Source organism: Brassica napus, chromosome C9 (genome assembly GCF_020379485.1).
Source record: "Brassica napus cultivar Da-Ae chromosome C9, Da-Ae, whole genome shotgun sequence".
Lineage (NCBI taxonomy): Eukaryota > Viridiplantae > Streptophyta > Magnoliopsida > Brassicales > Brassicaceae > Brassica > Brassica napus.
Window position 1 is genome coordinate 62033158 of NC_063452.1, and position 25922 is coordinate 62059079.

Here is a 25922-nt window from a genome sequence, read left to right on the forward strand (position 1 = left end):
TAGATATATTTTGAACAAACAAAAAAAAAATAGATATATAAATACCCATCTACTATATTTATCAAATAATTTCTATCTTAAATTAAATATTTAAAAGGCTACCTATGAATATATATATATATATATATATATATATTATGAATCGAAATTTCAAAAATTTATGGTTTAAATATATATATGCATATAAAAACTTTGTGCTGATCACTGGATTCAAACCTTTTTCCTAGCTATATATGGAGTGTACAGTACTGAATTATTTCAAGATATAGATGAAACTTGAAAGCATCTTCCGACATCTGTAAGTAGAAAGAGATCTACTCCAAAACAACATGGTCAATTCACACGTTTTCTCTTGAGTTAGTGATCAGTGTTTACACATCTCTTGGATATATAACTAATTTTGTTTTTTCGATCTCTATCCAAATATTTCCCAAGAAAGAAACAACCAGATACCACTTCACGAAAAAAAAAAATCACACGTACAATGTTCTTATTCTTATAATGAAAAGAAATATATTATCATATAATGTTCTTATTCCTTCAATTTTTCAGAGTATCGGTTTATGTTTCTTTGTATTTTAAAAAACCATCGAAAAATGTTCTGGTTGTTGTGTTTTCTTCGATTCCATACATGTGTTCCCGAAAAGAAACCAGCAACGAATATGTAACATTCATGCATTTCCCTTCTTTATTGTTTTTTAATATCATATGGGATCTTTGTATAGCGTTCAATTTCAAGTTCTTCTGTTAGATCGCTTTATTAGTAATCTTTATAATATCCATTCCATAACTTGTTCAAATTTACACATAACTTATTAGTAAAAAGGCCTTTTCACGCGTCTCTACAGTTTTAATAACAAAAACTCTCATATAAGTGAAATGATTTTTACGTGTCTCGAAAATTATCATACCTAAGAAAATAAACAAGTTAAAAAGGAAAATACAAAACTTCAATTTGACGTTTTGTTATTCGCTTATTCGTCTACGTTCACATAGACAAAAATGCTTCTATAAAACCTTCAAAATTGCTCACTCCAAAACCCTAACTATAATCTCTCTCCAACTCATCTTCGTCTTCTTTGTTTCTAACGTTCAAAGCGTACTCAATTTGAAACAATACAAAACCTGAAACCCTAAGATCTAATACAAATCCAAACCTCCTAATAAAAAAATAAGTGATTCAAGAGATTTAAAAAAAGATGATGCCCTTTGGAGCAGGTGAATCGGATGAAAGGAAAGAAGCCGATGATGAGGAGAACATATTTCCTTTCTTATCAGCCCGATCCCAATACGACACACGTGCCATGGTCTCAGCCTTGACTCAAGTCATTGGAAACCAAAGCAGCACTCATGATAGTAATCAACAACCCCCTGTAGAGTATAATCAACAAGATCCTATCCAACATGTTCCTCCTACTCAAGATCAAGGTATATAGAAAGACTATATATGTGCGCACATCTGAATTTTCTAGCATGTTTATTGCAAATAACATCTAGTATATGTTGATATATGTAAATATAATTAACATGAGCAGATGTATGGTTGACAAAAAAAATTAACATGAGGCGATCGATGGTTATATCTTTTTTTTGGAATAATTATCGATGGATATATCTTCTGGACGACGAGTGTATTCATCTTATTATCCCAATTTACTTGTAGTGTTGGTAATAAACATATATATGAGAAGTCTACCAAACTTATATATGTTAATATCTTATGTCGCTTGTTGGTTGTATGAAGGAAACTTGAGGAAGAGGCATTATAGAGGGGTAAGGCAACGGCCATGGGGAAAATGGGCTGCCGAAATTCGGGATCCACAAAAGGCAGCTCGAGTGTGGCTCGGGACATTTGAGACCGCTGAAGCTGCGGCCTTAGCTTATGATGAAGCAGCTCTTAAGTTCAAAGGAAGCAAAGCCAAGCTCAATTTCCCTGAGAGAGCTCAACTAGCAAGTAACACTAGTACCATTACCGGTCTACCAAACTATCACTCTTCTAATAATCAAATGTATTACTCAAATCCGCAGACCAATCCACAAACCATGCCATATTATAACCAATACTACTATAACCAATATCTTCAGCAAGGAGGAAACAGTAACGATGCATTAAGCTATAGTTTGGCCGGTGGGGAAACTGGAGGTTCAATGTATAATCATCAGTCAATATCTAATACAACTTCTTCATCTTCTGGTGGATCTTCAAGGCAACAACAAGAACAAGATTACGCCAGATTTTGGCATTTTGGGGATTCTTCTCCCAGTTCAGGTTTTTGAGATTCTCATAAAAGTAATAAGGGATTTCGAGCGACTTGTTGAGAAGATCATATGTTCCTTGAGTGTTTTCTATTTTCGTTATGCATGTGTGTTGTTTCTGATCATTTTGTTTATTTCTTCTTTCAAGAATTTTCTTGGGGTTCTTTGTTAACAATCCTTGGATTTGGATTTAGTTTCATACTATAATAAATTCGCTGATTCAAAAGTGACATCCTTAATTATTGGATTAGTCTCAAATAAGCACATGCATACGTACAAATTATTCATTGATTTGAATCTCAGTTCTGACGTTAATGGATATATCTATCGTGTATAAGGTAGGTGTTCAAAGCAATATAAAATCAACGATAAAAATCTTCAGTTTACAGGATGTCATATCACATGATAAATGCTAAAAAAATTGGTTCGCTGTGAAGCCCTTGTATATATCGGATCAGGTTATAAAGAATCACGCTTATTAACAATACCGTCCAGTACTGTAGTTTGAATGTTCTATCGGAACTACATCTACATTGATATCATTTTAAAATGATTGTTCGGGTCCCAAAAGTACTTGGTTTTTCTATCAAAACCAGTATAACACTTTTTAGTTACAATTTTTAAAGCAAAGATATATACTTGGATTTGAAGTAACAGGTATGAAAACTTGACCAAAACAGATTCCCTAAGGGTTTGTTCAACTCCTTGAATTTGTCAATCCAAAGAGGTTGAGGTTGATTCCTCTTGACCCATGTTTTCATATCTTTTTACTGATTTCTAAATTTTCCGTTTCAAAATAAATGATGTTTTGAAGAGTTTTTGATATTTCAAATACATAATATATTAATTCTTTTTGTTAGCAACTTAAACAAATTTGTATAGACTCTGCAAACCAAAATGATAGTTTCGCATCTATATGGACAACAAACGACAGTTGATTTCTTGCGCTGCGTGCTAGACTGCTCGCCCTTAAATTCTGTGTTCGTGGTATATGAATGAGCTATGAGTTGTTGAAACCCCTCTTCAAAATAACTTGCAAAGGCTAACCATTTTTCTAGTTCCAAAACTTTTTTTATATTAATTTTAGTTTTATTGAAAAAATTGTATGACCAACAATGTTTTAGATTTTTTTTGATGATTGCCTAAACTAATTTTGCTTATATTTTTAATGCTCATTTTTAGAAAATATGTCTAAACTTTTGTGTTTCTACTTTCTACTAAAACATCATCTATTTTAAAATAGAGAAAAAATATTTTTTTTATAACTAAAAAAGTTAAACCGGATCTATTAAAGACACATATTTAACCTTTGAGTGGGAGGTGCAGCCCACAAATGGATCTTTTCCCAGGTATTCAAATAGGCCGTAAACAATGAGTCCATATCCGCGTGGCCACATGTGAAACTAATAATTTCGCAACAGAAGAAAATCGATCTTTGACCTGGACCAATAGGACAACTCTTCTTCTGGTGAAAACCGGCGGACCACCGCGTCATTAGAGAAAAAGTATTTCTTTCATGTTTTATTAAAATTCTAACAAACATGAATATGTGTTATTTACGGTATACGATATACAAAATTTGTAATGCAGATTCATAAAAACTGATTACAAATATGATGAACATCACCACGTCATTAGAGAAAAAGTATTTCTTTCATGTTTTATTAAAATTCTAACAAACATGAATATGTGTTATTTACGGTATACGATATACAAAATTTGTAATGCAGATTATTCTTAAAAACTGATTACAAATATGATGAAAATAACTAATTTTAGAGGAATTATACCATTTCGAGTTAGATTCAACGAATATATGTTTCAGAAATTAAAGAAATCATATCGTTTTGAAATTCAGAGACTCATATTTCATATCATCATGCCAATTGAAATGATGGTTACGATGATAATGAATACTTTCCGACCAACGACGCGTTGTCTCCTCTTTCTTTTGTCCTTTTTTCATTTACCTTTCTTTAATTTGATTTATTGTGATTCTTCATTTACATATTACCGTAAATGGTTAGTGCTTAAAACCTATTGGTGTATGAATGTCGGCCGCCGACAAAAATCTGTACTTGAAGACATTCGTGGAACTTCAAACGTTATATTATTTCTTGCATTAATATATATTACCACGCGCGTTGTCACGAACGCGAAGCCGAGTCTACTCCGGCCCTAAACACGTACTACATACAACCGTTCTCTACTGTTCCACTCCGGTAGATGACTATTGACTTAATAAAATATACTCCTTATATTTCAAAATACATCAAATTTTAGGGTGGGGCGCAACTATTAAAAAACTTGTTTTTTTATCTTAAAAAATATCATTAAAATATAAATTAAAAATTATTTAACCAATCACAAAACACAATACAAAATATGATTGGTTACACAGTTTTTGATAAAGTTAAAAGTTACATTGAAATATGAAAACATCATCTATTTTGAAACATAAAAAAACTCCCTAAAACATCATTTATTTTGAAACGGAGAAAATATAAAGGTAGCAACAACATACACTAGTAAAAATATTGTAAATAGTCATAGAATGGCCACAAACCATCTCCAACTCATTTCTATTTTTATCTCTATTTTTTTTTTCTAAAATAGAAAACTTCTATTAAAGAGCTGAATTTTCTCAAATGTATACTTATATAATAGAATTCCTCTATTTATAAGGAAAATTATAGAGATATAATATTTTTACCTCTAAATATAGAGACAAAAAGTAAATTGTCTTTATATTTTCTTCTAAAATAAAAGAACTCTATTATAGAAGCATACATTAGACCAATTTCACCTCTATAATAGATCTATAATAGAGATTTCTATTTTAATATAAAATATAGAAACATATACATTGGAGATGGCTATTTTAATATAAAATATAGAAACATATACATTGGAGATGGTCTTATAAAAAAATGCTTAATTTTTCCTTAGCCAAAGAGATTTTTTGTATAACACCAAATGTTTGGTGGTTATGAGAAATTTTCTAACTAGTGGTAGTTAGTTATCTACACATAGAAACCCTATATCCTATTTTAACAAAAATATTGTAACATAATACAAAGTTCACATGGCAAGTTCTTTCTCAAAAAAAAGTTCACATGGCAAGTGATCGACAATCAAACATAATACAATATTGACAACTAATACTCAAATTCTTTGATGTGAATCTCACAGATATCGACCGTTGCTTACAAAACAATTCAAATTATTAAACATATGATACAATTAAATCTCTCCCGACAGTCAGAATATAAGAGAAGATCAATAACGTAACTAGAAATGTATGTTGACGTTAACGGAAAATGTGGGTGGCCGCGCACGCACGCCGGTCTGGCACCGCCCTTTCAACTTTTGCGGCCTTCTAAGCTCTCACGAATCTCAACCACTTTCATCCCTTTCCTTCATTTTCAAACTTATCGGCCCAAAGACGTATGCATGCATACTCGATCGACTATACCAAAATGAAAATAAAAAGAGAGGTATGTATCAGTGTATATATGTATGTTTTGCTTGTTTCTACGGTCCGGGACTCTTCAAATTGCACCGACTGACACTCTTTGTATATACATAGAAGCCCATTACAGTTTCCCACTTATTCTGGCCCATTTTAGATCAATTCAAATTCTTTTAAAAACCACAATGCTTCAATTTTTTACTCCTTGATCCATGACCATGTATTGAAAACTTAATAACGAATAAACTGATTAAATTGTTTCGACTTCACGGTGTCGGTGAGGATCTTGCGAAGCTCGTCGGTGAAACCATGCACCTTGTGTTGAAAGAGAACATGTAGAGAATAATAACTTTTGGTTTGTCTGTACTCTGTAAACGGGTTTCATTGACATATTACTATAACAGCTCATATTGACGTATAAAGTGCAATTAACTTGAAAAAAGGGAAAATTGATTAAAAAAATCCGACCTGCCGGAATCGAACCAGCGACCTAAAGATTTGCTGTCACAGACTACAGTCTTCCGCTCTACCAACTGAGCTAAGGTCGGTTGTTGTTTGAAGCGCAACATAATTATAAATAAACGAACAATACTGATTGACTTGATAACTAGTTTACAAACCGGAGAAGAAAACCAGCAAGCGAGTAGCTACCAAATAATCAACCACCTAAAATTTTAAAATATTACTAGATCTCGATCCGTGCAACCGCGCGGATTTTTGTTTTTATTTATTTTTATATAAACATTTTGTTTTCAATTCTAAATTGATATATATTATAATATATATGTGTTTATCAATTTTTAAAACATAATAAGTTTACAGCATATTTTTTCCATTAAATAAATTGTTTCAAACTTTCACATGTATTTGTATCTTCTTATATATATATATATATATATATTTTCGCATTATTATTTCATTATTAAAGACGTAACTATATCTACTAATAATAGCAATCTCAATTAATTCAAAAGGTTGTGAATTCCACTTATGTTGAAAGGTTATGTCTTTTCAACAATTAAAAGTTGTGTCTTTTTATTTAAAAATAATTATTTATATTTAAAGAATGTGACCATTTATATTGAAAAGTTGTGACTTTTCATATAAGTATTATTACAAAAAGACACAACCTTTTAATTCAAAAGATGTGACTCTTCAAACAAAATTTTGAAAATCTATAAATAGTCCAATGTCCATGCCTTCTCAAAGCATAATTTTCACTAATCAAATAAAATGGTGAAGAAAAAAAAACAATTAATAATAGCAAACTCAAACAACGTTGAAAAATTGTGTGTTTTATAAGAATTTTATTTCTTGTTAAAAATTGTGTATTTTCATTATATATTAAGATATGTCCTTTTATTATTTGTTTGAAGAGTTGTGTATTAGTTAGTATTTAAATTAAAAATATGTAATTATTTAAATGAAAAAATTGTGACTATTCATATATGTATCATTTCAAAATAACTACCTTTAAATTGAAAAGATGCGACTATTTAAATTGAAAAATTGTGACTATTCATATAAGTATCATTTCAAAATAACCACTTTTAAACTGGAAAAATGTTACTATTCATCTATATGAAAGTTGCATCTCTTAATTTTTATATGAAAAATTGTATTTATTAGTATTGAGATGAAAAATTATGTCTTTTCGTTTTTATTTTGCTCATATCTATTTATTAATATTTCATAAATATTTGCAATTTTTTTATTTGTAAAAATCAGTGTATTGATTAATGTGAAAATTTGAATCTCTTAAGTTTTATACGTAAAAGTTGTATCGCTTAAATGTTTTACATGAAAAACCCAAACAATGTTGAAAAGTTGTGTATTTTTATAAAATTTTATTTCTTGTTAAAGTTGTGTATTTTCGTTATTTGTTTCAAGAGTTGTGCATTAGTTAGAATTTAATTGTAAAATATGTAATTATTCAAATGAAAAGTTGTGACTATTCATACTTCTATCATTTCAAAATAATTACATTTAAAATTGAAAAGATGTGACTATTTAAATTGAAAAGTTGTGGCTATTCATAAAAGTATCATTTCAAAATAACCACCTTTAAATTGAAAGATGTGACTATTCATATATATGAATAAAGTAAAAACAAAAAGACATAAATTTTCATTTCAATACTAATAAAAATAACTTTTCATAAAAAAAAACTTAAGAGATACAATTTTCATATTAACAATGATTAAAAAATGATAAATATTTACGTGGTGTCATCAACGAAGAGGTACAAATGTGTTGTGATTTAAGAGATATGAACGCATCATAATCTAAAAGGTATTGAGCGTGTTGTGATCCAAGAGGTACAAACATATCATGATCCAAGGAGTATGAATGTTTTGTGACTGAAAGGATGTGAATGTATTTTGACCGAAAATATACAAAAAGGTCGTGAACGAAAGGCTGCCAATGATCATAAACTAAAAAGTGTGAATGGATCTTGACCGAAAGGATGTGAAATTAATCTTGACTGAAAGGGTAGGAACAGATCTTGACCGTGACCAAAAGGGTGCAAATGGGTTATCACCGAAAGGGTGCAAATGATCGTAACCGAAAGGTTGCGAATGGATCGTGACCGAAAAATTGCAAACAGGTCGTGACCAAAGGGTGCAAATGGTCATGATCGAAAGGTTGTGAATGGGTTACGACCGAAAAAGTGTAAACGGGTCATGACCAAAAAAGGGTGTGAACGGATCGTAACCAAATGGGTGTGAACGATTTGTTACCGAAAGAGTGTGAATGGATCTTGACTAAAAGAGTGTGAACGAGTCGTAACCAAAGGTGTGTCACTGTCAATGGATCATGACCAAAGAGGTAAGAATGGATCGTTACTGAAAATGTGTGAACGAAACATCACCGAGAGAATGGTAAAGGTTAACCATGATGTTGGTGATATAAGAGTATGATCTTTTTTGGCCAACATTAAAAGTCTATTTAAAACAACTACAAATATTAATGAAGTATTAATATATAGATGAGTAAAGCAAAAACAAAAAAGACATAAATTTTCATCTCAATACTAATAAATACAAAAAAAATTCATATAAGATAACTTAAAATATTAACACTGATTAAAAAATATATATATTTATATAGTGTCATCAACAGAGATGTATAAATGTGTTGTAATCTAAGAGATATGAACGCGTCATAATCTAAAATGTACGAACATGCTATGATCCAAGAGGTACAAACGTATCATGATCCAAAGGGTGTGAAAGTGTTGAGACTGAAAGGGTGTGAATATATTATGACCAAAAATGTACAAAAGGATCGTGGCCGAAAGGCTGTGAACTGTCATAAACGAAAGGGTGCAAACGGTTCTTGACCGAAAGGATGTGAAGTTAATCATGACCGAAAGGATGCGAATGGATCTTGACCATGACAAAAAGGGTACAAATGAGTTATGACCGAAAGCGTGCAAATGGGTTATGATCGAAAGGGTGCAAATGGTAGTGTTTGAAAGATTGCAAATGGCCGTGACCGAAAGGTTGCAAACGGGTCGTGACCAAAAATTACAAATGGGTCGTGGCCAAAGGGTGCAAATGGTCGTGACCGAAAGATTGCGAATGGGTAGTGAAAAAAAGTGCAAACATGTCGTGACTAAAAGGAGTAAACGGATCGTAACCGTATGAGTGTTAACGGATCGTAACTGAAAGAACGTGAATGGATCGTGAATGAAAGGGTGCAAACGAGTCGTATCCAAATTAAAGGAGTGCCAATGAATTATGACCGAAGAGGTAAGAATGGATCGTGACTGGAAAAGTGCGAACGAGACATCACTGAGAGAATGTTAAAGGTCAACCATGGTGCTGGTGATATAAGAGTATGACCTTTTCTCGAAAACATAAAAAGTCTATCCAAATTAGAATATACCATTTTTATTAATATTTCTTAGATTTTGCATGTTTTTACTCATCCGAAAACTTTTTTGTCTTATGGTTAACCATGGTGCAAGTGATATAAGAGTATGACCTTTTCTCGACAACATAGAAAGTCTATCCAAATTAGAATATGTCATTTTCTTAATATTTTTTGATTTTGGCTGTTTTTACCCATCCAGAAACTTTTTTGTCTTATGGATCTCAATTTCAATTTACACCATTTCGTTCACGCCATTTACACTTTTTTGGTCATGACACATTCATATCTTCGGTCAAGTCACATTCGTCCACCCCTTGGAACAAGTTCATACCTCTTGAATGACATCATGTTTGTATCCTTTAGTTTAGGACGTGTTCGTACGTCTTAGGTTATGAGTCGTTCGTACTTTTTCGTTTATGACACAACCGTCTAACGTAAACGATACATTTTTTTTATTTAAAAAGATTTTTTGTTTAATAAGAGATTTTATTTATTTATTATAAATTGATATAATTTAAAATTTTAGAGTAAATTACCTAAAATAATAAAAAAATGTATAATTTTATTAGTATTGATGTATTTGTATTTTAGTTGTAATTTAAAATTATAGAATATATATTTTTTAATATTATGTATAAATAAATATAAACACATATATTCTACGTTTTGACATGAGATTTTTTTTTTGAAACTAAAATTATTTTTTTATATAATATATAAATTATAATATGATATATTTATTTATAAAAAATGAGTTCCCACGCGATATCGCGTGGGTTCCTTACCTAGTATATATATAAAGATTACTAAAATATTATTTTATTGTCATATTCAAAGATATTGTAACATTTCACAAATTTAGAAAGTTTTTTAAAAATTAAACTTTTCGCTTTATAGATTTATAATATCGAGTAAATAATTAAACATTTAGTTTTTGTTTAATTTTTAAAATAAACTATATAGTTTAAAATTTGTTTTCATTGGTTTAAGCCGGTAAAGATTAATCATTGTTAGATAATGTGATTTTTGTTATTTAAAAAAAAATCTTTATAATTTTAAAAGTTAACATCGACAAATATTTAAATAATTAACATATGAAGGTATATTATTACAACATTAAATTATATCTATTTAATTTATACTATTTATAAATCCAATTGATAATCTATTGTTTAAATCCAATTATTGATAGTCCAATAAAAATTTCTGATGACCCAAAATTTAAATGATAAAATTAGAAATTAAATGTAACATGACTTTCTATGAATATATCCATTAGGTCCATTTTAAAAAAAATCACACATGAATCAAAGTTGTGACTTCTGTTTTAATATATAAGATGATTTTCTATGAATAGATTCATTAAGTCTATTTTAAAAAAAAATCACATATAAATCAAAGTTGTGATTTTTTTTTAATATATAAGATGACTTTTTCTATGATAAATTCATTAGGTCTTTATTTTAAAAAATCACACGTAAATCAAAGTTGTGACTTATGTTTTAATATATAAAAATTTGTCCTCTCTCTCATCCTACTGTTGTAAATTTCTAGATCCGTCTCATGCGCTACAAGTCAAAATTTACGGTCAATTGACGTATCGGTTCGACTCCAAAACTGGGACACGCACACGGTCTCAATTTGACTGAATCGCACGTGCCGTGCTAGGATTGCACGTGGAAGCAAAGAGATAGAGAGAGAGATTGGGTGGGAACTGTTAACGTCGTCACTTGCGGTCAACACATGACGCCGGATTCTCCTTCACCGGCCGTCGCTTAAAGCCACAGCCCTTTTAATCCAAAACTCACTCACCGGAGTCAAAGTGAATACCTTTTCTTCTGGGTTTCCTGATTTGAATCTGAAAATATCGTCTTAGACGGGAAGACCGTCTTAGCCTTACGAGAGAGCAACGACGAGAGAGAGGTGAGGATCCGCAGCTTATTCGATTTCTTCGACAACTCCACTCTCGGCTTCTTAGACTACGCCCAGATCGAAAAGGGCCTCGCTTCCCTCCAGATCCCTCCCGAGTACAAGTACGCCAGAGACCTCTTCAGAGTCTGCGACGCCAACAGAGACGGCCGCGTCGATTACCACGAGTTCCGCCGCTACATCGACGCCAAGGAGCTCGAGCTTTACAGAATCTTCCAAGCCATCGACGTCGCTCACCACGGCTGCATTTTGCCCGAGGAGCTCTGGGAGGCCCTCGTCAAAGCCGGTACGTAGATAAAGTTCCAACCTTTATGGTATATATGGATGACATGTCACGTAAAGTGCCAACCTTTATGGTATATATTGATGTCATGTCACGTAAAGTTCCAACCTTTATGGTATATATGGATGACATGTCACATAAAGTTCCAACCTTTATGGTATATGGATGGTCATGTCATGTAAAGTTCAAACCTTTATTGATTTTGGATTTGCTATTGGTTGGTAGGCATTGAGATGGACGACGAGGAGCTCGCGCGCTTCGTGGAGCATGTTGATAAGGACAACAACGGAACGATAACGTTCGAGGAGTGGAGGGACTTTCTTTTACTATACCCTCACGAAGCCACCATTGAGAACATATACCATCACTGGGAGAGAGTGTGCTTGATAGACATTGGGGAGGTAGCTGTTATCCCGGACGGTATAAGCCAACACGTCAAAGGAAGCAGATTACTTCTCGCAGGAGGACTAGCCGGAGCCGTTTCCAGAACCGCGACCGCGCCTCTGGACCGCCTCAAAGTCGTTCTGCAGGTCCAGAGGGGGCACGCGGGTGTCCTCCCGACCGTTAGGAAGATATGGAGGGAAGATAAGTTAACAGGTTTCTTCAGAGGCAATGGTTTAAACGTCATGAAGGTAACTCCCGAGAGCGCCATTAAGTTCTGCGCTTACGAGATGCTGAAGCCTTTGATTGGGGGAGAGGGAGGAGGTGATGTTGGGCGAGCGGGAGGCTTTTGGCCGGGGGAATGGCTGGCGCGGTGGCTCAGACCGCGATTTACCCTATGGATTTGGTGAAGACGAGGCTGCAGACTTGTGTGAAGGCGCCGGAGCTGTGGAAGCTCACTAAGGATATATGGGTGAGAGAGGGGCCTCGGGCGTTCTACAAGGGTCTCTTTCCTTCTCTTCTTGGGATTGTACCTTATGCGGGCATCGACTTAGCTGCTTATGAAACGTTAAAGGACTTGTCTAGGACGTACATTCTTCATGACACCGGTTAGATCACATCAAACCCTTATTGTTTAATGATAATTACTGAAATGGGTTCAAATTTGTGCAGAGCCGGGTCCGTTGATACAGCTGAGCTGTGGGATGACATCAGGAGCTCTTGGTGCATCGTGTGTTTACCCGTTACAGGTTGTGAGAACAAGGTAAAACAAGAGTTTTGTGTTTTCTTTTTCTTGCTTGTCTGTGATTGTAGAAACGAGTTTGATTTATTTCTGTTTGTTAGAATGCAAGCGGATAGTTCAGAGACGACGATGAAGCAAGAGTTTATAAAAACGATGAGAGGGGAAGGTGTGAGAGGATTCTACAGAGGACTTTTACCGAATCTTCTCAAAGTGGTTCCAGTGGCTAGCATTACGTATATTGTTTATGAAGCTATGAAGAAAAATATGGCTCTTGATTAAAAAGCCAAATACGAAAAAATTTCTCGGAGTTAGTCTTTCTTTTTTGTTGTTCGCAAAAGATCTTTTTGTGGACTCTTGAGGTTTACTTAGAGCATGATTATTATTGCTAAAGTTAGTCTAAGAGTTTTTTAAAATTTTTTTTGTCCGAAAAAAATGATTAAAAAAAAATTAATGACGGACCGCCACATATGAGTGGAGCTCGTGAACAATACATAAAACCAACAAAAATGGATCTTTATCTGGTTACTTTAGAAACTTTGGGATAAAGATGGGCTTGGATTATGTGAGAGATAACAGAAACAAGCCGTTACTGTGATATGTCTGCTGGTAGTTGATGTGTTCATGATCAAGACTCATGTCAGTGTCACATCTTCACAAACGGATCTTCAATTGAGTAAAATTACGGTTCTATTTAAACTTCTGGTTAGGTTCGGTTCATTTTCAAGCAAATGTTAGTTTGGGCGGCTGTAAATTTGCTCTTATCCTAACAAGCAAATGTTACTTTGGGCGGCTGTAGATTTGCTCTTATCCTAACAATCTTTATATTAATCTTATGTTTATTAAATCTCAAACACGTATTAATCTTATGATTATTAAAATATTATGAAGGGAAAATCCCAAAATGATAAAGGAGTCTGATGGGACGTGGATCTTCAAGAGACTTCCACGATTAGACTGCATGTTCTTACATGCAGACACGTGTATTTGTAACCTTCTACATTTATCTTCTCAGCTCCACTCCAGATGTCTCTATATTCCTTTATATTACACAATCTTAACACTCCAAGTATCATCCGAAACAAGTACTGAACAAGAACTAAATCAAAGACGCATCTTGGTCGTTTATTCAGCTTGATCTCACTTACTTAACAGATCCATCTCCGAGAACCAGCTATGGCGGTCCGATCAACAGTAAGTACTTAATACTTGTTGACATCAAATATTTGTAATGTACTCATCAAGATTCATTTGGCCTTACGGTTGTCATTTGATGTTGAAGGGTACTCACTTGAAAAGCATGGTGCAAAGGCTAAGGACTTACGCTACAGCGACTACACCAAAACCCAAAGCTTACTCCCCAACGGCAGAGCACGGTGGTCAGAGACCAGCAACCACGACTACGGCGACAAAAGGTGATTTCATGCCTGTATATGTCTCCATAGGGATGATTTCACTGTCGGTGTCGTTCGGCCTCTACACTGCGTATCTCCACCTCCACGAAAACCCGAGCGTTCGTGTCAACAAGAAGACGAGAGAGACTGTTCCCGAGGTTGAAGATCCGGATAGAGTTATAAATGAAGCGGACAGGTTGGCTAATAGGTCGTGGTTTAGGAAACTCGCTCACGTCCTAGACTTTGACAAACAGGATGTCATTCCTGACCCAATTAGAAAAGACCATTTCGCTCATAAGCCTCGTGCCGTGACGCTAAAGGATGTTGGCGTTGATCCAAAGATGTCTGCTGCTAACTGATGTATTGTCTTCCGGTCCATGAACTTAATAGTTAATTCACGTCTGAATAAAGCTGGTTTTTTTGTTTTGAATGGGTCTACTAATGTTTTATCCTGTTTTGCATCAATGTATTTTGTGGCACTGAACAGTATGTAAATTACCTAATAAAAGTTTCTCTAGTCAGCATCGCTGAATAAACATAACACGCAAGGAAGAAAAAAACGTTAGAACATAGCTCAAGCATCCCCTTATAGCAAGTTCCTACTTAGACCATGATAAATTTCGGGTTCTTAGATGGTCATTTCATTACCAAAGAAAAGAAACGAATACACCACTGCGTTGGCTTGGTAACCCATTGGGACAGAAAAATAATTCTCTTCCTCGAAATCGGGAAAGATGTAATTTTACCCCTTCTTCATTCTTGGACAATATGTTAACCACAACTTCGTAACATATTTTAAACTTCGTACTAACAAAACACATAAACATTGAGCTGATTATTATCCTAACATAACAAAAAGCTAGGGAAAAATAAAAACACTCATTCGTGTATGTGTAACCTTCGGGGAGGGATTATAGCTCTAGGCGGATTTGGTATGGAGTCATCCGGTCCAAGATCATCGACAGGCGGTCGTCTTTTATGGGCATCGGTAACCGATTGGTATGCCATACCCAATGCCAAAGCCTACCACACCCAAAAAGAAATATTTTTTATAAGAATTCTTAGAATTTCAATTCAGAAAACGGCATATAATAAGATTAACTTACGATGTGATCACGTTCAGGAGGAGCATAGATTCCAGCATTAATCGTTGTCCTCCTACGACAACTCTTGGTCGGTGGTGGTTCCGATATGTTCTTGAAACCTGTCGGAATCACTAGAACTGGCAAACCAACAAGGTTTCCCATGCAGACTTTCTCCCAATCCGTCACGTTTCCAATAAACGCATCTACTATAAAGCTCTTCTCCACTTCTCTAATCAACTTACCACGAGCTCTCTGCGCCTAAACCAATAAACCAGAGATATAATAAACCGGACATAACCATGCAAAGACCGACATGTAAACCAAAAATAAAAATGGGTAAAACCTGAATGTAATCAACGGCTGTAACTACACGAGCACGGCGTAACTCAACCGGCCACTGATCCTGAGCTTCGTAGAGATCCTCTTGACCTGTTCTTTGCCATTCATCAAAATGAGCTAACATGTCTACGTCCATTGTGAAGTTCAATATCCCTTGAACAGAATCCACTGTATAGTTTAGTTCAAAAGGAACCATATTGACACCTTTCGACCCAAGAACTTCCACAACCTGCATATGTCACATGTTGAATTAACACCAAAATGGTTATTCTAAATGCATACATCATTTAACTATTTTGTTTACCTTCATATCAGCATCTTTTGTATACCCAACAGTGAGTTTCGTGATATCTACTGAGAAGGGATCTACAAACGCAATCTCTCTTGATGAGAGATCATCGGGATCTTTCCCTTTTATAGCGTCAAGAACTACAGCACAATCTGCTGCTGTTCTACAGAAAGGTCCAAGCTTATCCTGTGCCAAGAGGAGTTGCATTTACTAATGTTACTCAAGAAGCGAGTTAAGGCCGATGCTAGTTTGCCATACCAGACTCTCGGATAAGCTCATCACTCCGGTTCTACCAACGCTCCCAAATGTGGGACGAAATGCTGTTACGCCACACCTAGCTGCAGGGTATGTCATTGAGCCTGCTGTCTCCGAGCCTATCGCAAACGGAACCATACCTGAACAAAATTTAAATGGGAAAGAAACTGGTTATATTCCAGTTATGGTCAAATAGAAACGTAATCTTGATTCATTTTCTATAAAAAAAATAACCAGCTGATGTGGAAGCAGCAGGTCCAGCTGATGAACCGGTAGAGAACTCCTCAATATTCCACGGGTTCCTAGTCCGTCCCCCGAACCAGATGTCATCATAAGCTAGAGAACCCGTTACAAGCTTTGCTACTAAAACTGCACCTGAAGCTTTTAATCTAAACAAACAAACAAAAAAAAAAACAAAAAAACGTCCTGACGATGTTGTCAAGTGAGCTCCATTCACACACCAAAAAAAAAAAAAAAGTGTGGACGTGGTGAATTTTTTTTACCTTCTGTAAACCCATGCTTCAATATCAAGAACTTGGTCTTTAAAAGAAGTTGAACCCCACGTAGTTTTGTACCCCGGGACCGCAACTATATCCTTCAAACCATATGGAATCCCGTGAAGAGGTCCTATAACGCACAAAGAAAATATTAATCAGAAGCTTGAAACGTTAAATATTTAACAATCCATCAAACAAATCTACCAATGAGGAAAACATACCGAGATAAGTTCCCTGAGAGAGCAAATCATCAGCTTCTTTGGCTTGTTTGTATGCTAATTCTTCAGTATAAGTAACGACCGATTCAAGAACATGATTATACCTTCAAGAATCCCCCACTTACAACATCAGAACAGATAAAACTTCCCTAAAAAACACTCAGCGCAGAACAGAAGCTCCCATACCGTTTTAACCGCTTGAGATAAATACGTACAAGTTCCTTGGAAGTAACTTGTTTGGTCTTTATAAGTTCTCCGAGTTCAAGAACCTGCCAAGAAGCATTCTCTAATCATACAGAAACTATCCATCTACTATAACAGCAACAATATAAAAAAAGGCAGATGACTTACGCTCATGAATGCAATATCTTCTTCATTTTCAGGGAGTCGTACTCCAGATAGTGAAGGATAGTTGAATCTTTTGGCTTGTGCTCGTGGAACTTCTCTGTTCCAAGACGCATTAAACACCAGAGGGGATGGATTTTCCAAACCGCCATTCTTAGTAGCCACGAGTTTCCGGTTGGTCCGGTATATAGGAAGGTTCATTTCAGTGGCCCCATTTGCAATCTCCTGAATCTGTATATAACCCCAAAACAATCAATGTTTTTACTCGGAAGTATGGTTTATACCAAAATCAAAGTGTTGAGTTTGAATCATTATTACAAAAAATTGGTCTTGGTTTCTATTAAATATTCCTAAGTGGATTTGTATAATTTATTTATTGTGAGGAAGACTAAGAAGTAACAAGGCACTACCTTAGTTTCATTGAAGAATCCAGAATCAATCAACTCAAACATGCTTTGTAAACACTTAGCTTCCATTGTCTTATCTGGTAATTCAGTTTGAGTTATGTTACTGTCCTGATCAAAAAACATTATATAAATGACATCAGCTCATTAAAAGATGCAGGACAAATTTGAAAAGTCAAAATCAGATTTTTTTTTTTTTTTTTTAACCTCGGTGAAGTTGTAATCCTACGGCGGGGAACACTCACTTTCCTGTCTAAAATTTTCCACAGTTGCTTACAGTTTCTCACCATTGAAACAGAGGACTCACATGAAGGATTTGCAACCGTGAGAGAGACCGTTAAACCTAGTAGGAGGAGGAGAAGCGGCGCACATGTACGAGTACGAGGTGGTGAGCCACGCGTCAGTAAGCAAGGTCGTATGGTTGGATCACACGTGGTGATCTGTGGTGCTACCATCGTGTCGGCTTGTGAATCGTGGTTGATAACGGTGACGGAGCCGGTGCGGAACTCACGTCCTTGAAATTTAGAACGGTGAAGCGATCATGATCAACCTGTGTGAAGCAAATAGTGGGTCTAATTAATTTCTCGGTTTGTTATAAAAGTAATGGGAAAGTCTATCTTTATTCATGAGATACAAGTTTCTTATATAGGAAATTATACCGTCATAGATAAATAGAAAGATTACAAATTATAATCTCTTGATTATGAGCCATCCACAATCTGGTTCATAACACTCTGCCTTAGATGACATAACCATTTAGAGCTTGTAATGTGCTTTAATGTTGCCTCATTAAAACCTTACCAGGAAACCCAATCGGGACAAAACCATAGTGAAGAAAAAAGAGTACAACACACATTACTCCCTCTGATTTGGACATTACTGAAGGTCTCTTGGACCTCTCCAATTTTCTGCAATCCGTGAGTGATGAAGATCTTGGGCAAAATATGCTTCGTCCTCGAACATGATAGTTGGTTTTTTTTTACCATCGGCCATGCCACAATCTGATCGAACATATTGAGTCATCGACCTCAAATACACACACGAAATCTTGGATGATGTTGCTGTGATATGCGTGTACCACCATGTGTACCATCAACAAAACCAAATAACCCTCTTTGGGCTGGTTAGTATAAAATAAACCAAAATCAAAGGTTTCTTCATCGTCCTTCTTTATGGACCAATCAGATCAGTGTCTAAAACAAGATTTCTGCATCGTCCATCTCAGGACTAAATGGACTTCTTTATCGTCCACCTTTGGACTGAATGGATCAGTGTCCAAAACAAGTTATCTCACGCCCATGTACTAGATAATGGGTAAGATTGGTCCATATTAAATCTCTTGAGTACCTTTTTCTGTATATACTATTTGATGTACAAGGATTTCATTGTTAATGTACTCAAGCTGTAATCCCAAACAAAACTTTGTTTTCCAAGATCTTTCATCTCAAACTCTTTCTTGAGATATTCAACTGTTTGAGAAATTGTATCCAGAGGTTCCTAGGATATTCAGATCATATACTTTGATGATTATCAATATTGTTCTCGAGAACTTGCTGTACTTTCAGCTCAATACCCTCTAGTACTTTCATTATCCAGTGGACCATATAAATATGCAGTCACTACATCAACTTACTGCAAGTCTAATTTTCTCTCTTATATAGCCAAACTTATGAGAAATCTAAAAGTAGTTGCAACCACCACATGGGAGTATGTCTCCTCATAATCTATTACTGGTATTTGTGAGAATCCTTGTGCAACATCAGCTTTATATCTCACGATTTCTATTCCTCACAAGACCCATTTATATCCACTGGTTTTAACATCATATGGCGTCTTAATCATATGGCCAAATACGCCTTTCTTCCTTAAACTATTTAACCCCACGTTTCCATTCAATCCAATCTGTTCTACGAGTGCACACTCTTATATTGACGTGGGTTCATGATCCTCGCTTATATTCATAAATTCAAGTGCTACCTTGTATGCAAATAAAGCATCTTATGTCGACATTCCTTATTGGTTCCATTATGTTCCAGGCATGATATAATCGATTGAGATTCATTATTATCAGGACCTTTAATAATTTGCAGCTTGGCGTCCCAAGCTACATTGTTTGGTACCTGTACCTTAGAGCCGGCCAGTCTTATCTCCATGTCTGGGATGGTTTCCTTAGTAACCTCGGATTTGGATTTTGATTATCATTCTCTGCACCATTCTTTTGTTTCCGATGATTCTTATCTTTTGGAACCTATTTGGTCTACCACGTTTCATACGTTGTCTAGACTCTGTATCAACTTGACTGTGTCTCTTCTTGGACATCAAATTCGTTGGTGCTTTACAAGCTGGTTTATATATGACTCAATCATTCTTTTTCGGATCAGCAAATGTGTCTGGCATTTGATTAGCTAGCTTTGCAAATGTATAATCTTTGGACGTCTATTTCACATTCTTTAGTCCGAGGATCTTGCCAAGACATTGATGGTTGATTCCATTCTATTTCTTTTACCATTCTTTTACCAGCTTTATTATTTTTTTCTCCTTCTGGTCTTAAAATAATCTGTGTACCTGGCCTCAAATATAATCACCCATAGTTGGTTCAAAGTACTTTATTATTGTGGGAGAATCATATCCAATATATATCATCATCCTCCTTTTGAGGTTCCATCTTAATTCTCTGTGGTGGAGCAATTAGTACATAGACATCACATCCAAATGTCTTATGATGGGGTATGTTTGGCTTTTGACCAGTTAATAATTGTGATAGGGGATATCTATACTCACTAAATGGCCTGATGTATATTAACTTAGGTGCATGTAAATTTTGTCTGGTCCAAGCTATGAATGAGAGTTTTGACCTCATAAGTTATCGTCTATCAATCAGCTATTTGCGTTTTAAAAGATTTCGGCCAAGACGTTCTTGGTATGGACATGTATCACAGAATTGTCCACACTTACCCCCATAGACATACCATAATCATTTAAACGCTTGGGACATGTATTCACCAGTATTATCTAGACATATAGTCTTTATTTATGAAAAAGGGGCTCGTATCCGTTTTACTGGTGATGTCCTAATGAGTTTCTCTTGTGTACATGCTACACACGTGAGATTCTTTGGGATAACTCTTCTTATCTTTTAATGTATGCCTTTTGAATATCAATTTTTGCATCATATTTGGACCATGATGGCCAATCCGGTCGTGCCATAAAGTGTATATTTTCACAGGCTTTTAGCCTCTATCATACTGATCTATGCATAGTCTAGGTCAGTAGAGAATGCATGTATAGTTTTTAGGACTTATTATGGCCTTGAGCGATTTTATACATATATCTGAAGGAACTCTTTGTTTCCTTCGCCCAATGTTTCAATATGGAAACCATTCATTCTTATATCTTTAAAATTCAATAGGCTCCTCTTGCTCTTAGAGCTGGGTGAATATAAGGCATCACTGATTTCTAGATGCATACCCTTAGGCAATAATATATTAGCCTAGCCATAGTCTTCTTTCAGACTGGCGACACCTACTTTAGTACTTATATTGGCATTTTTCAGTGTACTCATATAGAAAAATCATTCATTCATTTAATCTAAGCAGAAAATGTAATAGAAATAAATTCAAGGAGATAAAAATCAGAGAAAACATACAAGCAAAGCAATCACACAAGTTTGATGTCGAAATCAGATTATCAACTTGATTCTTTTAGGCAATCATAAGTCTCATATTCCATAAGATCATCTTGATCATGTTCGAAATTATTTTCACCATCTTTATAGACCAAGTGGGTTTCAGGATTCTTCCCTTTCAGACTCTCTTTGATAGAGGTCACAAAAATGTTTGGGAGTCCTTCGTATCTTAGCCCAATGGTTCCCCATTCCACATCTATGGCACACTGATTTGGTCGAGCTTTGTGATTTAAAAGATATACCATGGCCACTGCCTTGACCATGGCTCAAATTGGGTTGATACCCACGGCCTCTGCCATAGTGATTCCCGTGGCCAAATGTGTTATAGTGGCCATGGCCACGTCCTTTCCACTCTCCACGGACATAACCGTGTGGTCTATCATTCTGAACGTGGTTACCTTTTTTTTTTCTGCGGCTTTATTGGTATCAGGTAATGGGGTTAATCCAGGAGGTCTCAATTCACTGTTTCTCATCAGTAATCTATTATTTTGGCCAGCTAGCAATAAACTCATCCACAGACTTATAGTCCTGGATTCTGGGATTCCTCCAATCAAATATGTCCTTTGGTAATAACACCGTTCTTTGGTGATCATATCTCGATTTTTAACTCTTTCCAAAGGTCTAGAGGATTCTCTATAGTCAGATACTGATCTTTGAGACTCTTAATAAGATGATGGCTAATAATTAATATTGCCCTGTATCAATCTTTCTCATTGGCATTATTGCCTTCTATGATACATTCACCAAGTCTTTTTGACTTTAGGATAATCTTTGTACCCAATGCCCACCGTAAATAATTATCTTCAGAGAGATTTAGGGCAGCAAAATCCAGGTTGATTTTCGACATCTCAAATCAGATTAATATAACATATCATACAGATTATTTAGGGTTTCTATTTAAAAAGATTAGATTACAAAACTATCAATCCTAGCAGATGATATTAAACCTCAAGAATCATGCAATCAGATCATTCGTATTTTAAACAAGTAAACCTCAATCAATCTATCAACCTATCGAATTATATAAGCAAAGCAAGCTAGCAACCTATCGGATTCAATCAATATTTTAACAGGCTGGTCGGTTTAAACAATTTTAAATCAGATGAACAATTAACCAAGCTGGATGAGAAAATAAATCTATCAATTTAACGGTCAAACAATTCTAGCAACATAGCATCCTATTCAATCAGATTTAAAACCTCAATGATCAAAACCAAAAACAGTTTTGATTTCAAAATATTCGATTGGGGTTTTAACATGTGATTTGATAATTATAGTATAATTGATTCTGATACTTATATTATTTAGGGTTTATAGATATAGGGTTAGGGTTTATCGGATTTTAACTTGTAAAAATCGATTTGGGGTTTTAATCATGTAGGAAGATGATTTAGGGTTTGGGGTATTGAACTTTTAGAGCTTCGATTTACTCAATTAGGATTTTTGATCTATTACCCTATGGTTTTGATTCATAAAGATTAGGGTTTTAGGGTTTCATTCTTTATCAATCAATCCATGTTCGATTATGGGTTATTAGGTTTTGAATTACCTTTTAACCTTAGATTATTGTTGAATCAGACCACCAAAGGAGTTGAGCCGCGAGCTGGATACGAACGGGACGCGAGCTGGAATGGATCAAGTCGCTTCTATCGGGTCGCAGACGTCCTTTGTTGCTTGATCGGGAACGCCTTGATCGTCGGATGCGAGCTGTCTGATGCTGTCGCGAACGAGGAAGAGGTCGCGTGCTGGAGCTGCTCTCGGGTCGCGAACGTCTGAGCTAGGATCAGGAACGCCTTGAACTGAAGCTGATCGGGGACGCGAGCTGGAACAAATGCGGGAACAAGAGACGCGATCGGGGTTTAGGGTTCGTCGGATCGCCGGCTAGGGTTAGGGTTTTAGGGTTTTTCGATTTGGGTATTAGCTTAGGGATTTAGAGTTTCGTGCTGATAACGTGTTATAAAAATAATAGAAAAGTCTATCTTTATTCATAACATAGAGGTTCCTTATATAGGAGATTACACCGTCATAGATAAATGGAAAGATTACAAATCATAAACTCTTGGTTACGAGCTATCCACAGTAGTTTTTGTAACTAATTTCCATTACACAGTAAATGGATATTAAAATAAAATTATTAGCATATTATGCGTATATCACAGAATGTTCTTTCTAAGTTATTGTATATTGACAAGGTTAAATATCTATGGAATATCGGGAGAATGTTAGGCGTATATATGTTCTCAATACAGTGTTCCAACCCAAAAGACACCAGATAGAGTTGCATCTTTCATTTTGTATTTCCTAATGACTACTATAAGCATCTTCTTGAAAGATAAATGGAGCTGATGAGGTTTAAGATTCTTTCAGTTTTTTTTTGAAAGAATCTTAAACCTCATCAACTTCATTTATCTTTCAAGAAGACGCTTATAGTAGTCGTTTAGCTTTACAATTCTATAGTTAATGTGTGTGCTAGAACATCTGAACATATATCCATAACTTTTGATCCCAAAAAAAAGAACATATATATCTATAACGTACATAACGAATCTCATGATAATCAGGGCTTTGCTACGTAAGCATTAGTTAGTCGGTGATTAGTCTATATAGTCGGCTAAACCGGGTTGTTTATGATATTGTCCAATGTCCACACTCATAAATTTCCGATGCATGGCATGTTTTTTCTCTGTCAAATTCAATAATTTTGGCTTTATCGACATCTCCGCCACATGTGGTTTACTTTCTTTTTTTTTCTTTTGCCAATTTTGTTTCCTAAGTTTAATGATTGCTTTGATTTCTCATTAAAACACTCGATATTAAGAGATTGTGTTTCATTTACGACTTTTTTTTGGTATCTAAGAAGAGAAATAATGTAGTATAGGTGCATCAGACGTGTTGAGAAAGGTCAAAACGAGTTGATATTCCTTGAACGGGTCCAACCTAACCTTTAATTTTTGAAGTACAGTTATCTTGTTATTTATATCGTTTAAGGCAAAGTTTACTTAAGCAACGTAATATTTTCTGTCTAAACAATCCACTGCAATTTTCAAATATAATTCTGGGTATATATATATATATATATATATATTTTCTTTTTGAAATGAAATCTGTGTATATATATATGCTCTATATTTTGTAGATGCAATATATATTAACATATGCAATTAATTAAGTGCCAAGTGTAAAATTTTTAATATCTTGTTTGAATGTCACTAATCAATTTAAAATTGAAGTTATCATTCATGGCAATTCTCTCGAATGATTTTAAAATATGTTTTTCAACCAAAAGAGCATAAAAGTAGAAAATGACCAATTTTTGTATTAAAAAGGTCAAATGCCGTTTTATCTTTACTTTATAGATATACTAGATTTTAACCCGCACGTCCGTGCGGATAATTTTTTATTTTATAAATATATTTGATATTATTACAAATGTTTTAAATATACAAATTTCATTTTATTATTATATATTGTGTAACTCATAATTTATTTTATATTTCTTATTCGACATTATTAACATATAGTGATTTGTTTCATACATTTTACTTTGTTATTTACTAATATATTTTCGAGTTAGGTCCAATAAAATAACAATATAAAATAATCAAATAGATTATCTCCTTTAAAATACGTTTTTTTAATTTATACATTTTTCTATAATACATTTTAAAATTTTATTTATTTATATTATAGAAAAGAAATATGTTTAAGATAATTTATATTTACATGTTGTGTTTAAAAAATGTACTTTAACATATATTATTTTAGTATTTAGCGTGATTTATAAGGAAAAACACTATTTTGTTTAAATAATATAGCCCTATTATTTTAGTAGATTTTATATATAGTAGCATATAACACATTATTTTAGTAAATTTTTTTGATATATGATATTTTGGATGTTATGATATTGAGTTTTTCTTTTATTTTTAATTAAGATTTCAAAATATTAGATTTCTTTAATTTTTACAACATATATAGTTTTCTTTTTCTTGGTGCATTTCAAAAAGTTATTCTTTATTATCTATGATTTTATCTTTTGTAAAATTTGAAATATATCATTTTGTGTTTGAATATTTATTTTTAAAATTTTATATTTTGTCAAGAAAATTTTAAAAATTACACAACTATTTTTCAGTTTGGAAGATTACATGAATTTTGAATTTGTTTTTGTTACTACATTACTACACTATCATATAAAAAATTATTTGAATTTTGGTAATATTTTCTATTTTTTTGTCAACATATTTCTTTATAATTAAAATAAAAAATATAATTAAAATTTGATTTGTCATTAATATTTTAAATGAATTTCTAAAATTTAATAGTTTTCTAATAACATATTTTTTAAATAGTATATGAACTAAAGGTTATTATATACTATTATATTTTTATATAAAATTTTTAAACAATATATTGTTGAGAGTTTAAAAATAAATAAAAAGATAATATATAGTTGTAGATATTAAAGTTTA

The 25922-nt window shown here is 34.1% G+C and overlaps 3 protein-coding genes, 1 non-coding gene and 1 pseudogene across 7 annotated transcripts; 3 read left to right on the forward strand and 2 right to left on the reverse strand.

The window, feature by feature from the left end:
• The first annotated feature begins 182 nt into the window (after nucleotides 1-182).
• LOC106351924 (ethylene-responsive transcription factor ERF115-like) lies at nucleotides 183-2514 on the forward strand. The gene is made up of 2 exons (XM_013791640.3): nucleotides 183-1428; nucleotides 1745-2514. Exons 1-2 carry the CDS (start codon nucleotides 1200-1202, stop codon nucleotides 2275-2277), a joined length of 762 nt encoding a protein of 253 aa, XP_013647094.2. The 5' UTR covers nucleotides 183-1199; the 3' UTR covers nucleotides 2278-2514.
• A 3676-nt stretch (nucleotides 2515-6190) lies between these two features.
• TRNAY-GUA lies at nucleotides 6191-6276 on the reverse strand. The gene is given in 2 exon segments: nucleotides 6191-6226; nucleotides 6240-6276. It is a non-coding gene; the product is annotated as a tRNA-Tyr (tRNA).
• A 4701-nt stretch (nucleotides 6277-10977) lies between these two features.
• LOC106350450 lies at nucleotides 10978-13332 on the forward strand (annotated as a pseudogene).
• A 638-nt stretch (nucleotides 13333-13970) lies between these two features.
• LOC106446080 lies at nucleotides 13971-14857 on the forward strand. The gene is made up of 2 exons (XM_013887755.2): nucleotides 13971-14133; nucleotides 14222-14857. Exons 1-2 carry the CDS (start codon nucleotides 14116-14118, stop codon nucleotides 14690-14692), a joined length of 489 nt encoding a protein of 162 aa, XP_013743209.1. The 5' UTR covers nucleotides 13971-14115; the 3' UTR covers nucleotides 14693-14857.
• Nucleotides 14858-15040: 183 nt separating this feature from the next.
• Nucleotides 15041-18370, reverse strand: LOC106446079 (glutamyl-tRNA(Gln) amidotransferase subunit A-like). 4 transcript variants are annotated; one of them, XM_013887752.3, is made up of 12 exons: nucleotides 18053-18370; nucleotides 17772-17876; nucleotides 17368-17592; nucleotides 17203-17285; nucleotides 17020-17120; nucleotides 16805-16928; nucleotides 16536-16690; nucleotides 16305-16441; nucleotides 16062-16232; nucleotides 15762-15986; nucleotides 15440-15676; nucleotides 15041-15356 (listed from the first exon to the last, which is right to left on the reverse strand). In XM_013887752.3, exons 1-12 carry the CDS (start codon nucleotides 18218-18220, stop codon nucleotides 15213-15215), a joined length of 1875 nt encoding a protein of 624 aa, XP_013743206.1. In that variant the 5' UTR covers nucleotides 18221-18370; the 3' UTR covers nucleotides 15041-15212. The 4 variants fall into 4 exon arrangements, with proteins under 4 accessions (XP_013743206.1, XP_013743205.1, XP_013743207.1 ...); XM_013887751.3 differs by having other exon boundaries at nucleotides 17772-17871; nucleotides 17973-18368; XM_013887753.3 differs by having other exon boundaries at nucleotides 17973-18203.
• Between the last annotated feature and the right edge of the window lie 7552 nt (nucleotides 18371-25922).